At 38.2% G+C, this 12,759-nt stretch overlaps 1 protein-coding gene across 1 annotated transcript; it reads right to left on the bottom strand.

The window, feature by feature from the left end:
- Window positions 1–3,571: 3,571 nt before the first annotated feature.
- Window positions 3,572–11,135, bottom strand: LOC311096978 (kelch-like protein 10; the record flags this gene model as incomplete). Its single annotated transcript, XM_084136452.1, has 8 exons — window positions 3,572–3,704; window positions 3,826–3,917; window positions 4,209–4,325; window positions 7,797–7,946; window positions 8,160–8,357; window positions 8,810–9,229; window positions 9,645–10,137; window positions 10,993–11,135. The coding sequence occupies 8 exons, from the start codon at window positions 11,133–11,135 to the stop codon at window positions 3,572–3,574; spliced, it is 1,746 nt and encodes a 581-aa protein (XP_083992578.1).
- Between the last annotated feature and the right edge of the window lie 1,624 nt (window positions 11,136–12,759).

The following is a 12,759-nucleotide window of genomic DNA, read 5'->3' on the forward strand; positions in this document are numbered from 1 at the left end:
GCGGGGGCGGTGCTGGCGCAGTGGGACCTCTCAGACGTTGTAATTGAGAGGTGAGCTCGGACACCTGCGTTACCAGAGCCTGTATCGCCCGACCCGAGGCACCGATCTGTTCATCCTGACGGTCCATGCGGGCGTGATTACCGGCATACATCTGCTCAAAGGTGGCTGCACTTGCTGAATCCATGATCTGGTCAGATGGTTCTGTCATGGCTCGAAGGAAAAGTCAAGGATTCAATAGCAAGTGAAACTGGTGTTTATTAACACAATAGTAAGAGGTAGTGCAGGTTGAGATATTAGGCAACAGTAGAATAACAGGCTCGGCAACGCAGGACTCAGTGGGCAGGCAGTAACGGACGAGCCGCAGACGATCCTCAGAAACAGGCAGACGAATCTCAGAACAGGAACACAGGAAACCGCATCAGATCCTCAGAACTGGCAGGCGAGTCTCAGAACAGGAATACAGAAACTGGAGCGGGGGAGAGAAGACTGTGAGCCGAGCCTGAAACCTCCACAACCATCTGACAAAGACAGGACGAGGTAACAAACAATATATAGGACAACGCTCATTCAAAACAGCTGACGCTGATCAGCTCATCAGCGGAGATAACGAGCCGTGCTGATGAGCCGCGCCCATTCATACAACATACACACACACACACATAGCGAGGGCGAGTCAATGAATCCATGAACCGTGACAGTTATGTAGCTACAGCTGGCAAAAAGACTGTTTAATCCATCCCTATTCTGTCTTCTGCTACTTTAAGCAATGTCTAAAACTTTGTATTTTTCTTGCATTTGTTTGCCTCTTCATGATGAATCGCTTGCAGTATTCCTCATTTATAAGTCGCTTTGGATAAAAGCATCTGCAAAATGAGTAAATGTAAATAAATGTATTTAATTCAATTAATACTTTCAAACCCATTCCTTCCGCTCAGCATGGACTGACGGTAACTTGGATGCCCAAAGGCTCTCAAAGGCTTTCAAAAGCTGAGTTTGTTTTCATCCATCATGACGCTCACCGAAATACTTTGCCGCCCTCGTACGATGGGCTGTTTCGAGTCGTCAAAACATTCCTGGTCGACATCACAGGCCGTCCAGAATGAGTCACTGTCGATCGACTTAAATCAGCTCATGGAGAGATAGGTCAGCTGATGGTTCCGGTGCTGGTTCCTAGGGGGGGTCGTCCAGCCACCAACAATGGGACAAACCCCAGGGAGAAATCTCAGACTGTTAAGGAGGTTTAACCTCACGTCACTGCACGTTCAGGAAGACAAGTTCGAGCTCCAAGCAAGCTGATGTTGAATGTCCATACTATCCATCCTAAACAGTATGTGAGATTAAAATAAGTGTTGCATAGCATTGTATGTTGAAAAGTGTATGCCAGAAGTCCCCGAATGGTCTACTATTTCCGGTGGATTTTTGGAAGTGTGAATCCGTGCTCACCATAACAGCTAATATTGCCCACAATTCAATGCTTTGGAGGAGGATCCAGTTCAGAACTACAAACACGAGTAAAAAGTGTTCAGCAAACTACAGTGCGCGACCTACGGTTAAGTAAAAAGACCGACAGTTTGGAAAAAAGGGTTTGAGTGACTAATAATCAACATTTAAGTTGATGTTATCCGTGTTATATTTCATCTGCAACAACTTTTAAAAAAGATCCGTTATTTGGCCATTTGGCATCGTTATGCATGAATATTTCTCTCCGATACTGTGGGAAATTGAATTAAATTAAATGTGGAGGATTTTATCTTTGACAAGATGATTGACATGTCAGTTTATGTGACAGGATGGGTTAGGGTTAGGATAACATGTAACTAAGCGACAGAGAGTAACCAGTAAAGACGCTATTTTAGTAGTAAAAAGTAGTACAAGCACAGGACATTTTCATGCGTTTCTCCGCCATATTTAAAATACAGGAAGTGACATCAGTCTTAACCAAAACAATGCCAATGCACTGTAATATCTCAAACGCTAGATGGTGCTAAACAGGCTTTAACAGCCAAGTATGGGACTCTTCTACACATGTTTCATATACATTTAGGTAGATATTAAATATAATTGGCATGAAAAATTGGGTCACATGGATTTGGTGCTTCAGCAGATCTGTAATTCACGCCTTGAATATCTATCTATAAATTACAGAAACGTCTGTCTGTCTGTCTGTCTGTGTGTGTGTGTGTGTATGTCTATTACTCGCATATCTCTCGAACCGTTAGTCCGATGGATTTCAAACTCGCCAGATGTCTCGTTACGGGCACGAGTAAGTGCAGTGCCAAGTTTGACGTTGTTTGGATGAGAAATGCAAAAGATATCGTTAAATATATCATTTTTAGAAGGTTGTGGTTTAAAAATAAACATTCTGACATAAACACTCAGTCAGCTACACTGTTTACTTCTGAATATTATAGTTTGGTTCCAGAACGTGAGCTACACTGTTTACTTCTGAATATTATAGTTTGGTTCCAGAACATGATAAATCCATTTTGATTAATTTGAGTGTTTGATGTGTTTTCTTTACCAAGAAAGTGGCAAGATGAAAACCACTATTTTCTGTTTCAAACTTTCACATAGCATCTTTAGGTTATAATAACATAAAAAATTCAAATCCAGATTTGGATTTTCAAAGATTTATTATAAAAGCTGATTATTTTTCCCAAAAATGCAATAAATTCATGACACTTATTTTCCCAAAATGCAATTAATCCATTGAATCAATATAAAAGTTATTTTTTATCATACTGAAACTGTTGAAATCAGCCATCGCTGAGAAATATCTCCTGAACGTTTTTGTTCAGCGATCAGCTCACAAAAACTGATTTTGCACGGGCACTTTGCACTGCTCCCTGAATCAACGCGCTTATTCATTTGTGGATGTAAACTGAATCTATAAGTCAGCTATGCTGTTTACTTCTGAATATTATATTTCATTCTGGTGAGCTTAACGTTATCGCTACTGTGTAAATGCTATTCACCAACTAAACATATCCTTTTCAGTGCGTTCACATTCTCTTTCACGGGCATCATTTGTAGTTGCCTATTCACAAAATGTTTGCTCAAGCATAGCGTTTTCTCGGAGTTCACGTTGTGCTTTCTACCATGCACAAATAAAAATGTCACTGAACTTTTGCTGTGTAATTGTAACAATGTGCACTCAAACACACCAAACCAACAATTACTAAAAACACACTTAAAAACTGATTTTGCACAGGCATTTTGCACTAGTAGTAATAAAAACATAACATAATCAATGATTCTTTAGCAAAGATTATCTATGAGTTAAATCAATCATACACAATGTATAATCATATAAAAGAAGCCAGTAAATTACAGTAATTCATACAAAGTTTAATAAAGCAATAAATATTTTACTCAGTAAACAGAATTCTCAATATTATATGTTGGTTTGTTGAGCTGTAGAGATCCCTTTCAGTTTCATTTTTTTAAATGAACAACACTACACCTGAGAGAAAGTTATAACATTTAGAATATAGCCTCTTTTTTGAATGCATTTATTCAGGAAACATGACTCTCCATTTGTAGTCAGACTGTCAGATCTGCTAGAAGCAGATCATTCACTGTCAGGCTCTTCTTGTGTCTGTAAGGTGTCTCGTAGGGCAGCATACTGTGCCATGTTAGGCAATCCTGATGCTACACAACAGCTCAGAGCACTGCGGGAAATGGCCATTTTATTTGCATCAAGCCTGTATAGAAAACAGATGCAAGGAATGCAATGAAATATAGTCTGTATTAGACTTATAGACTTATATTTATATCTAATGCAGTGTAAAATGATCTGTAAGATTTAGTGTTTGTGGAAGTTACCATTCATCTGTCTTCTCATTGTAGCACTCCACATCAGAGATGGTGCTGAATCCATCAAAGCCTCCGACAGCAAACAACTGACCATTAACTACCTGGATTTTGAGGAAGGTAAACATGAAAATAAATAATGTACAGCTAATGTCTTTAACTTTACATTAATAAATCTTATTATAGATGCAACACTTAATTTAAACATAGTTAGAATGTTTTGACACACATTGATCATCGAAGCCTTCTACAATTTTAGGGTGCAACTTTCCAATTATTCTCAATATGGAACCAAAAAAATAATAATATTCCCCCATATTCATTATCATCAAATCATTATTGTAATGTTATTTCATAGTTTCACCAGATACAGATTTTAACTGTCCACATCTCACCTCAATGCCAAAGTTGCTGCGTGGGTTGTACATTGATGCAACATCACTCCAGATGTTAGTCAGCGGATTGTAGGCCTCCCCACACCGCAAACGATTGGCACCATCAAAACCACCAACCTTTAAATAAATACACTTTTTATTTATGTATTCTGTGCATTTGTATATGTACATCCATGCATGCATTTACATAAGTGCAACCTTTAAACTGTGATTGTTCCATATTTCTGTATTTGTGTCATGGTTATCATAGTCAATTAAAACTATAACACTGATATGTGTAATCCCACCAGTCACAATAGTGACCGTAAAATTTTTTTTCATTTCTAAGGCTATAAAAATGTTACTGAATGATCTATGAATGCATTTCCAGCAGATATTGAAATAACTAGATGTACCGCATGGCGGTACAAAATATGACCGCCGCTCAGGCCTGCACTGGCTTTCCACAAAAAGAAATGACGTGGAGCAATTTGGCTGTATTGCGTGTTTATGTATATACCTAAAAAAAGTAGTAGTACGTGCATGTCTGTCTGTGTGTGTGTGTGTGTATGTGTGTGTGTTTGTGTATGTGTGTGTCTGTGTGTGTGTGTGTGTGTGTGTGTGTGTGTCTGTGCGTGTATGTATGCGTGCGTACATGTGTGTGCACGTGTGTGTTTGTGTGTGTGTCTGTGCATGTGGATTTGTATGTGTGTGTGTATGGGTGTGTGTCTGTGCGTGTGGATGTCAGTGTGTGTGCATGCTTGCGTTTGTTTGTATTCCTGCATGTGTGTGTGTGTGACAGTTAGGGTTGCCAACTTCAGAAAAGGAAAATGCGGGACAATCGTGGTTATTTATAGGAAAATGAGGGACACTCAAAATATTTGTACTGTATCACACAGTGTACATCATTTCAGTGTCTGCAGTTAAGTTTGTGTTTAAAAGGTTATCAGACATAAACACATTTGTATTGCTTAACCTATTTATGTATTTAATTCTAAAAATAATTTTAATGTCATACATGAAAAAAGTCACATTACAAACAAACCATAGTTCAAAATAACAGCATTTATCTAAAATAGAAAGCTTTTTTAACATTATACACTAGGCTTACAGTTCAAAAGTTTGGGGTTAGTAAGATTATTTTTTGGGAAAAAAAATAAAGAAAGTAATTGCCAGCAAGGATGCATTACATTAATCAAAAGTGACAGTTAAGATAATGTTACAAAAGCTTTCTATGTACTTTCTAAAAGCTTTAAAACATTAATAATAATCAGAAATGTTTTTTGAGCATATTATTCCCTCAGGTAGATTACATGTTTTCTTGCGTAGCTGGATGTTAGACTCATGAACAATAATCACGTTGTTTGCATTCGCCAAAATTGATTAGCCGAAATCAAAACGTGGACAGTGAAAGGAAATTACCGTTAGCGCGAGACGAGTCCGGCTTGAAGCGGAAGCGACCAGACGGCAGAGGATGTTCGCAAATCAAACAATGATTTGTCTCAAAACAGTGATTAAAAAAATCTGTGATTGGATGATGACAGGTGTCGGTGATCATTCTCAAGTGTCGTGGTCAGCACTGCTGCTGTTGCTGTTGTATCAGTCAGTGGTTTATCAGCTTGTCAAAAAACGGGACACGGGAGGTCACGCAAGGGACAGATAAATTAGGCCCAAAATGCGGGACGTCCCGCCTAATTCGGGACAGTTGGCAACCTTAGTGACAGTATCATCCTAAACCAGCAACCCTTCGCTCAACACCACCATCTACAGGCCGATGAGTGTACAGTCACTAAATGTGCACATAAATGAATTTATTTTATACCCCCCCATGGATGAAATTCTACGAAACTTAGCATACCCCCAGAGGATGTCAAGTTAATCATACACATGAAATATGGTGCAGTTCTGAACATCTCAACTGAAGATAGGGGCGATTAAAGCAGAATAATATTGCATTTTCATTTTTTATGGGAGGGGCGCAAATCACAAATGAGTGATTATGGGCTAGGTTGATGTGGGCCCTTAAGAGCAACATACCATAAAAATTTCTTCATCCTCGGTGCCACGGTTCAGGTAGTTATTTAGGAAAAACTGCATTTTTTGGGTTTGGGGGGGCCCAGCGCGGGGGGGGGAGTGGCCCCCGGGGACCAAACGAAATTTTTCCGTAAAAGTCTAGTGGGGCTACATGCCCACCAAATTTCATGTTCCCCGGTGTTTCGGTGTGTCTGGTATCGTTGACGAAAAAATTCAGTAGATGACAAAAAAAAAAAAAAAAAAAACTTTGACAATCGATTATGGGCTAGGTTGATGTGGGCCCTTAAGACCAACATACCATAAAAAATTCTTCATCTTCGGTGCCACGGTTCAGGTAGTTATTTAGGAAAAACTGCATTTTTTGGGTTTGGGGGGGCCCAGCGCAGGGGGGGGGGGGTGGCCCCCGGGGACCAAACGAAATTTTTCCGTAAAAGTCTAGTGGGGCTACATGCCCACCAAATTTCATGTTCCCCGGTGTTTCGGTGTCCCTGGTATCGTTGACGAAAAATTCAGTAGATGACAAAAAAAAAAAAAAAAAAAAACTTTGACAATCCCTATATGACCGCTTTCGCTAGCTACGCTAGCGGCGGTCATAATAAAGGGTCTCAGTGAAATATGTGCAGTGTCGCATGTTTACTGTAAATTGTCACATGACCAGAGCTGTTTACTTCCTGTTTGCGCCAAGAGAAGAGGATGGCAGCAAGAAAGCTCCCAAAGAAAAGGGTGGTAAAGTATGTTAACATAAAGATAGGACATAGATTTTTGGTACACATCATGTCTAGTATTGATATATGCATTTGCAATTACTCAACTTTGTTTAATGTGGTCATAGAACTCACAAACATGTCAACGGCAACAATAGTGACCGGTGGGATAACCCATTGCATCTACATACTAATACACATAGGCTAACTGTTCTACCTTACTTTCTACCTAATTTTACACACACACACACACACACACACACACACACACACACACGGTCACGTCTCTTCTGATGTCTGATCTCCACACACACACACACACACACAGACACACACACACACACACACACGGTCACGTCTCCTCTGATGTCTGATCTCCACACACACACACACACAGAAACACACACACACACGGTCACGTCTTCTCTGATGTCTGATCTCCACACACACACAGACACACACAGAAACACACACACACACACAAACACACAAACACACATACACAAACACACACACACACACACACTCACACATGGTCACGTCTCCTCTGATGTCTGATCTCCACACACACACACACACACACACATACAGACACACAAAAACACACACAAAAAAACACACACACACACACAAAAACACACATAAACACACTGCACAGGTCGAATAGACCTATATTCAATCTGTACAATGGTTGATACAACACAGTATCCCACCGGTCACAATTGTGACCGATCATAAAACACACTTTTTCACACACTTTTCCATGAAAATTTCTAAAAATTATGATTGATTGTTTCAAAGAGATACTAATGACACATGATTTGGATATTTTTGTGTCTTGGAAAAATTTGGGATTAAATGGGTTACTCACAGCATACACTAGATCTGCATAAGCGATCACACCAACACCACTGCGGCGGCTACTCATGGGAGCGATGAGAGTCCACTGGTTTGTTTCAGGGTTGAAGCTCTCAGCAGAGGAGAGACAGTCGATCCCAGTAAAACCACCACAGATATAAATCTGACAAACACAAAAATAACATGCATGATGTTTGTGCACAATCATCACAGATTGATCAGAAAAACAGTTATTAAAACACAGTAAATTTTATGATATTCCTTTTCATATTTAAACTATTCCCATGCTATATCTCCATTTCACATTTCCTTCATGCTTTACAGGGATTAAGAGTCTCCAGCAGAAGAGTGTGGAACCATGGGTAAGTGCTCTTACCCTGCCCTGCAGTGAGGTGGTGCTGGCATCACTCCTTTGTTCATTCATGGGTGCCATCATTGTCCACTGATTGGTGTTTGGATCGTAGCGCTCTACTGTTTTAAGCCGTTGTTGTCCATCAAAACCACCAATGGCATAAATGAGCCCGTCCAGAACAGCAACACTAATATAGCAGCGGCGTTCATACATGGGGGCCACCTACAACACACCAAATACATCAGTGTGCGAACACACATTAATACACCATCTCATTGGTTCTGTCCTATCAGTTGCAAATAAATACAATAATACTATTATTATTTTTCTTAGTATTCTTCTTCTTGGTATTTTTTGACACAATCATGATGGTATCTCTGGTGGTATATTATATTATATTATATTATATTATATTATATTATATTATATTATATTATATTATATTATATTATACAAAACTACAACAATTGCTGGAACACACAAAAAAGTGTATCATGGTTTTACCACTTTTTAAACATGTAATATGGTAATACAGTGGTATTCTTTACAGCACATCATTCAGCACTATGGTCCATAACAAAGTACAATCCGGTGGTATACCATCACTGTACCACAATACTGTTTTGTGAAGGAAGCTAAATTAAAGTTACATGTTGACATAGAGCATTACTCACCTCATGCCAAGTCTGAGTGATAAGACTGAATTTCCTCACGCTGTTGACATACTGCACATGGTCAAAACCACCAATACAGTAGACAAACTCATCCAGGACTGCTGTACCATGATAGGCTCTGGGATGCTCATCTTCTTGAGTCACACTGACCCAGCAGTCTGCCTTCACATCATATGCCTCAATCTCATTGGTGGGATTGCCGCCGCTCCATCCTCCGATGGCCAATAGGATCGATGAGGGCAGACGTGGACGTGTCAGTTGATGCATGAGTTCTGAGTTGGTGGGCTCATCCATGTTGAGGTCAAACAAAGTCTTCATTGCATTGATGATAACAGGCATGCTGGCTTCATACTCCATCACTAGTGCATTGCACTTTACATTATTGGTGAAGTAGGCTGATGTTATCAACCCCAATCGAACCTGAAGCACAAGGGAGAGTTTAGACTTTCAGAGACTGTTGCAAGACTGTTACTAAGCAGTTATATGGTGTTCAAAAATGGAAAAGGATTTCCAATGTTAATGCTTGAAACAAGAAAAAAAACACCATGCCAGGATTATTGTAGTTAAACTAAAATTAAATTAAAAATATTTTAAAACTTAATCTTAAATACAGTAGCTGTCAAGGCAAGTTTCTCATTTTCACTTTTATTTCATTTCAAACTGAAAATTCTAGTAAAGTAAACGTTTCCAGTAAATTCTAGACACGTTTAAACTAAAAAGAAATGTAAATGACAAAATCACAACACAAAATTTAAAATTATAGCAGAAAATGTATCTTGATTTAAGAGTTTTAATAAATTTGTAATGAAAAACAAGACAAAAATCTCTGTTTTACCTTTGGCAGAAGCACGGCAATGTGTTGCCTCCTGTTTTCTGGTGCATGATTAATCCAGTGGAGGACGGCTTCAAAAACCACCTCCTCCTGTTTGACATTCAGCTCATCCTCATCAATGATCTCCTCAAGCTGTTCCAGGGAGAGCTCCAGGAACTCCTCAGATACATGCAGAACCTCCTCAAAGTGCTGCAGGATGTAGTGCTTTGCTTTACAGCGGAGCTTTGAGCAGGAGTAAAAGTCCTCTGTAAACTTGCAGATGCCAATGCAGTTCTCTGGGCATAACTGTGACTCCAGGAACTGACAGCAGGCATCTACAAGACCTGAGACTAAGATCATTTCAGCCGCCACCAAGAGCTCCAACACATTCTCTTGAGTAATGAGCACAGATCTTGTGTACGCATACTGGATAATAAGAGGCATGATGTCTCTGGATATTCCTTGAATTTCACAGAAATGTTGTGCTGGGCTGCTCCAGTTGTTGGAGAAAAGAGCCCTGTGAACAAATTTGACAAAGAAATACAGACATTAATAATGAGCATATATAAAATAACTTTTCGTTATTTACATTTTAATTTCAGCCAAATTTACTTAGAGAAACAGATTAGTTTCCTATATCAAGTTTGAAATGCTGGGTAAAACTTCATTCATAGCCACTTCCAGAATCAAATTTCAAGAATTTTTTTTCCCTAGATATCATAGTTACATTCATTTTTCTGGCAATACACTCATTCATTTTCATGCATTTATATATACTAGTGCAAAATGCCCGTGCAAAATAAGTTTTTAAGTGTGTTTTTAGTAATTGTTGGTTTGGTGTGTTTGAGTGCACATGATTGTTACAATTACACAGCAAAAGTTCAGTGACATTTTTATTTGTGCATGGTAGAAAGCACACAGTGAACTCGAGAAAACGCTATGCTTGAGCAAACAGTTTGTGAAAAGGCTACTACAAATGATGCCCGTGAAAGAGACTGTGAACGCATTGAATAGGATATGTTTAGTTGGTGAATAGCATTTACACAGTAGCGATAACGTTAAGCACACCAGAATGAAATATAATATTCAGAAGTAAACAGCATAGCTGACTTATAGATTCAGTTTACATCCACAAATGAATAAGCGTGTTGATTCAGGGAGCAGTGCAAAGTGCTCTATGAATGTAACTATGCACAGTGCAGTGCATAGTTACATTCATTTTTCTGGCAATACACTCATTCATTTTCATGCATTTATATATATGGACTTAGGCAGTTTCAACAGTATACTGTTGGCAGTGGAAATTATGTATAGAATTATAATAATTTCTAGGTAATTTGCACACAATTTAAGTTCAAATACTTCTTCTCACCTAAAGTAGGAGCTGCAGCCACACATGATGATCTTGTGCACTTGAAATTCTCTGTCATTTGACTTGATGATCATGTCAGTGTGTTCGCCCAGTAAACGTGCTTCATCAAACACGTCAAAGGCTGTTGCTCTTATATTCTCCATGTTCTCTCAGGACTGTAAATGTATTCAGTCTTCTCACCTCAAACTCTGATTAAAGTCACCTCAGGATTTTGTCTTTGTGGGGGCTTTTGCTCAGGAGAGTTCTATAGAATGTCTTTGTGACATCATAGTTGTAGAGCTTGAATATATCTTGTCAGTTTGTGTCTTGGCCACACAATTATTATAGTTTTGTTTTATTGATTCCTTTTAAAATGAAACATCTTCACAGTAACAAAGATATTAAAATGAATGTAAAAAAAATAACTCAGTGACAAATAAAATAAAGCATGGGATAATTAGTCATTTGAATATGCAATCATCCATTTTTGATTGCACAACATACACACTAGTGAGTTTTTGACAGTAGAACATATTTTTCTTGCATGGTGTGACTGTGACCACAAACAAGTTTACCAGAGGCCTGTATGAAGAGGATTGTTCTTCACAGATGTCATATTCCCATTCCATTTCAAGGTCACGCAGCATTAGGCCACATCATGAGTGCAATGTCTTGCATTTATTGGTTAAATCTGTACATTTAGAATTACTGCCATTATACGTAAAATTACAAATAAATGGGCAAGCTGATTTTCATTTATTTATTTATGTACAATATTTACAACTGGAAATATTCAACAAACAAGACTTTGAACAGTCACTAAGACACTATGGCTGTATCTGAAATTGTCCCTTACACTGTACCAGCAGTTCTCAACTGGTTTGGCCACGGGACCCACATTTTCCCATGGACATTAAGCCGTGACCCAATTATTATTATTATTATTATTATTATTTTTTTAGGAATTTGACCTAATATCTATGGTTTTATCACAATATTGAAATAAGCATTTTCAAACAATAACAGGTTTTATGTTTTTCTTAAAACAAAAAGAACTCTAAATTATATTTAAATCCAATAAAGTAATATGCACAAAAACTACATAAAGTAAACAAATGTTTTAAACTGATTCAAGTGTTATAAAGAATTATAAAGAACAATAGGTAACACTTTACAATAAGGTAAAGTCAGTTAATGCATTAACCAACATTAACAATGAGCAAAAGCTACATTTGTTACCATGGTTATTCTTTGTTAACATTAGTTTAAAAAAATACAACTGATCATTGTTAGTTCATGTTAGCTCAGGTCCATTAAATCCTTTGAATTTAATAATGTGTTATTAAATGTTGAAATTAACATTAACCAAGATTAATAACTGCTAGAAGTATTGTTCATTTTTCAGTTTATGTTAACTAGTGAATTAACTAATAAAGCCTTATTGTAAAGTGTTACCTGTTACAGAATGCATACCCAGACACAAAGAAATACATTGAAATTTGAGCTTTATTAATAGCACTGAGCAGAATGGAGAATATGGATGAGTATGCAGTTCAAATAGACTTTGAAGAAGTAAAGCTTAGTAATGAAGACCTTCCTTGTAGTGATGTGACGTTCGGCACCGAGGCTTCGAAGCTTGTATCAAAAAAACGAAACATCTCACATTGAAGCAGTGTATCGGAGCTTGATTCGTTTTGCCATAACCACGTGATCTGTGACGTCCGAAGCTTCGTTTCCACACACAGTCGCGTGACTGCTTCGTATTCAGATTCAAAAATAGCATGAACC

Source organism: Abramis brama, assembly GCF_963993115.1.
Source record: "Abramis brama genome assembly, chromosome: 15".
NCBI classification, from domain to species: Eukaryota; Metazoa; Chordata; class Actinopteri; order Cypriniformes; family Leuciscidae; genus Abramis; species Abramis brama.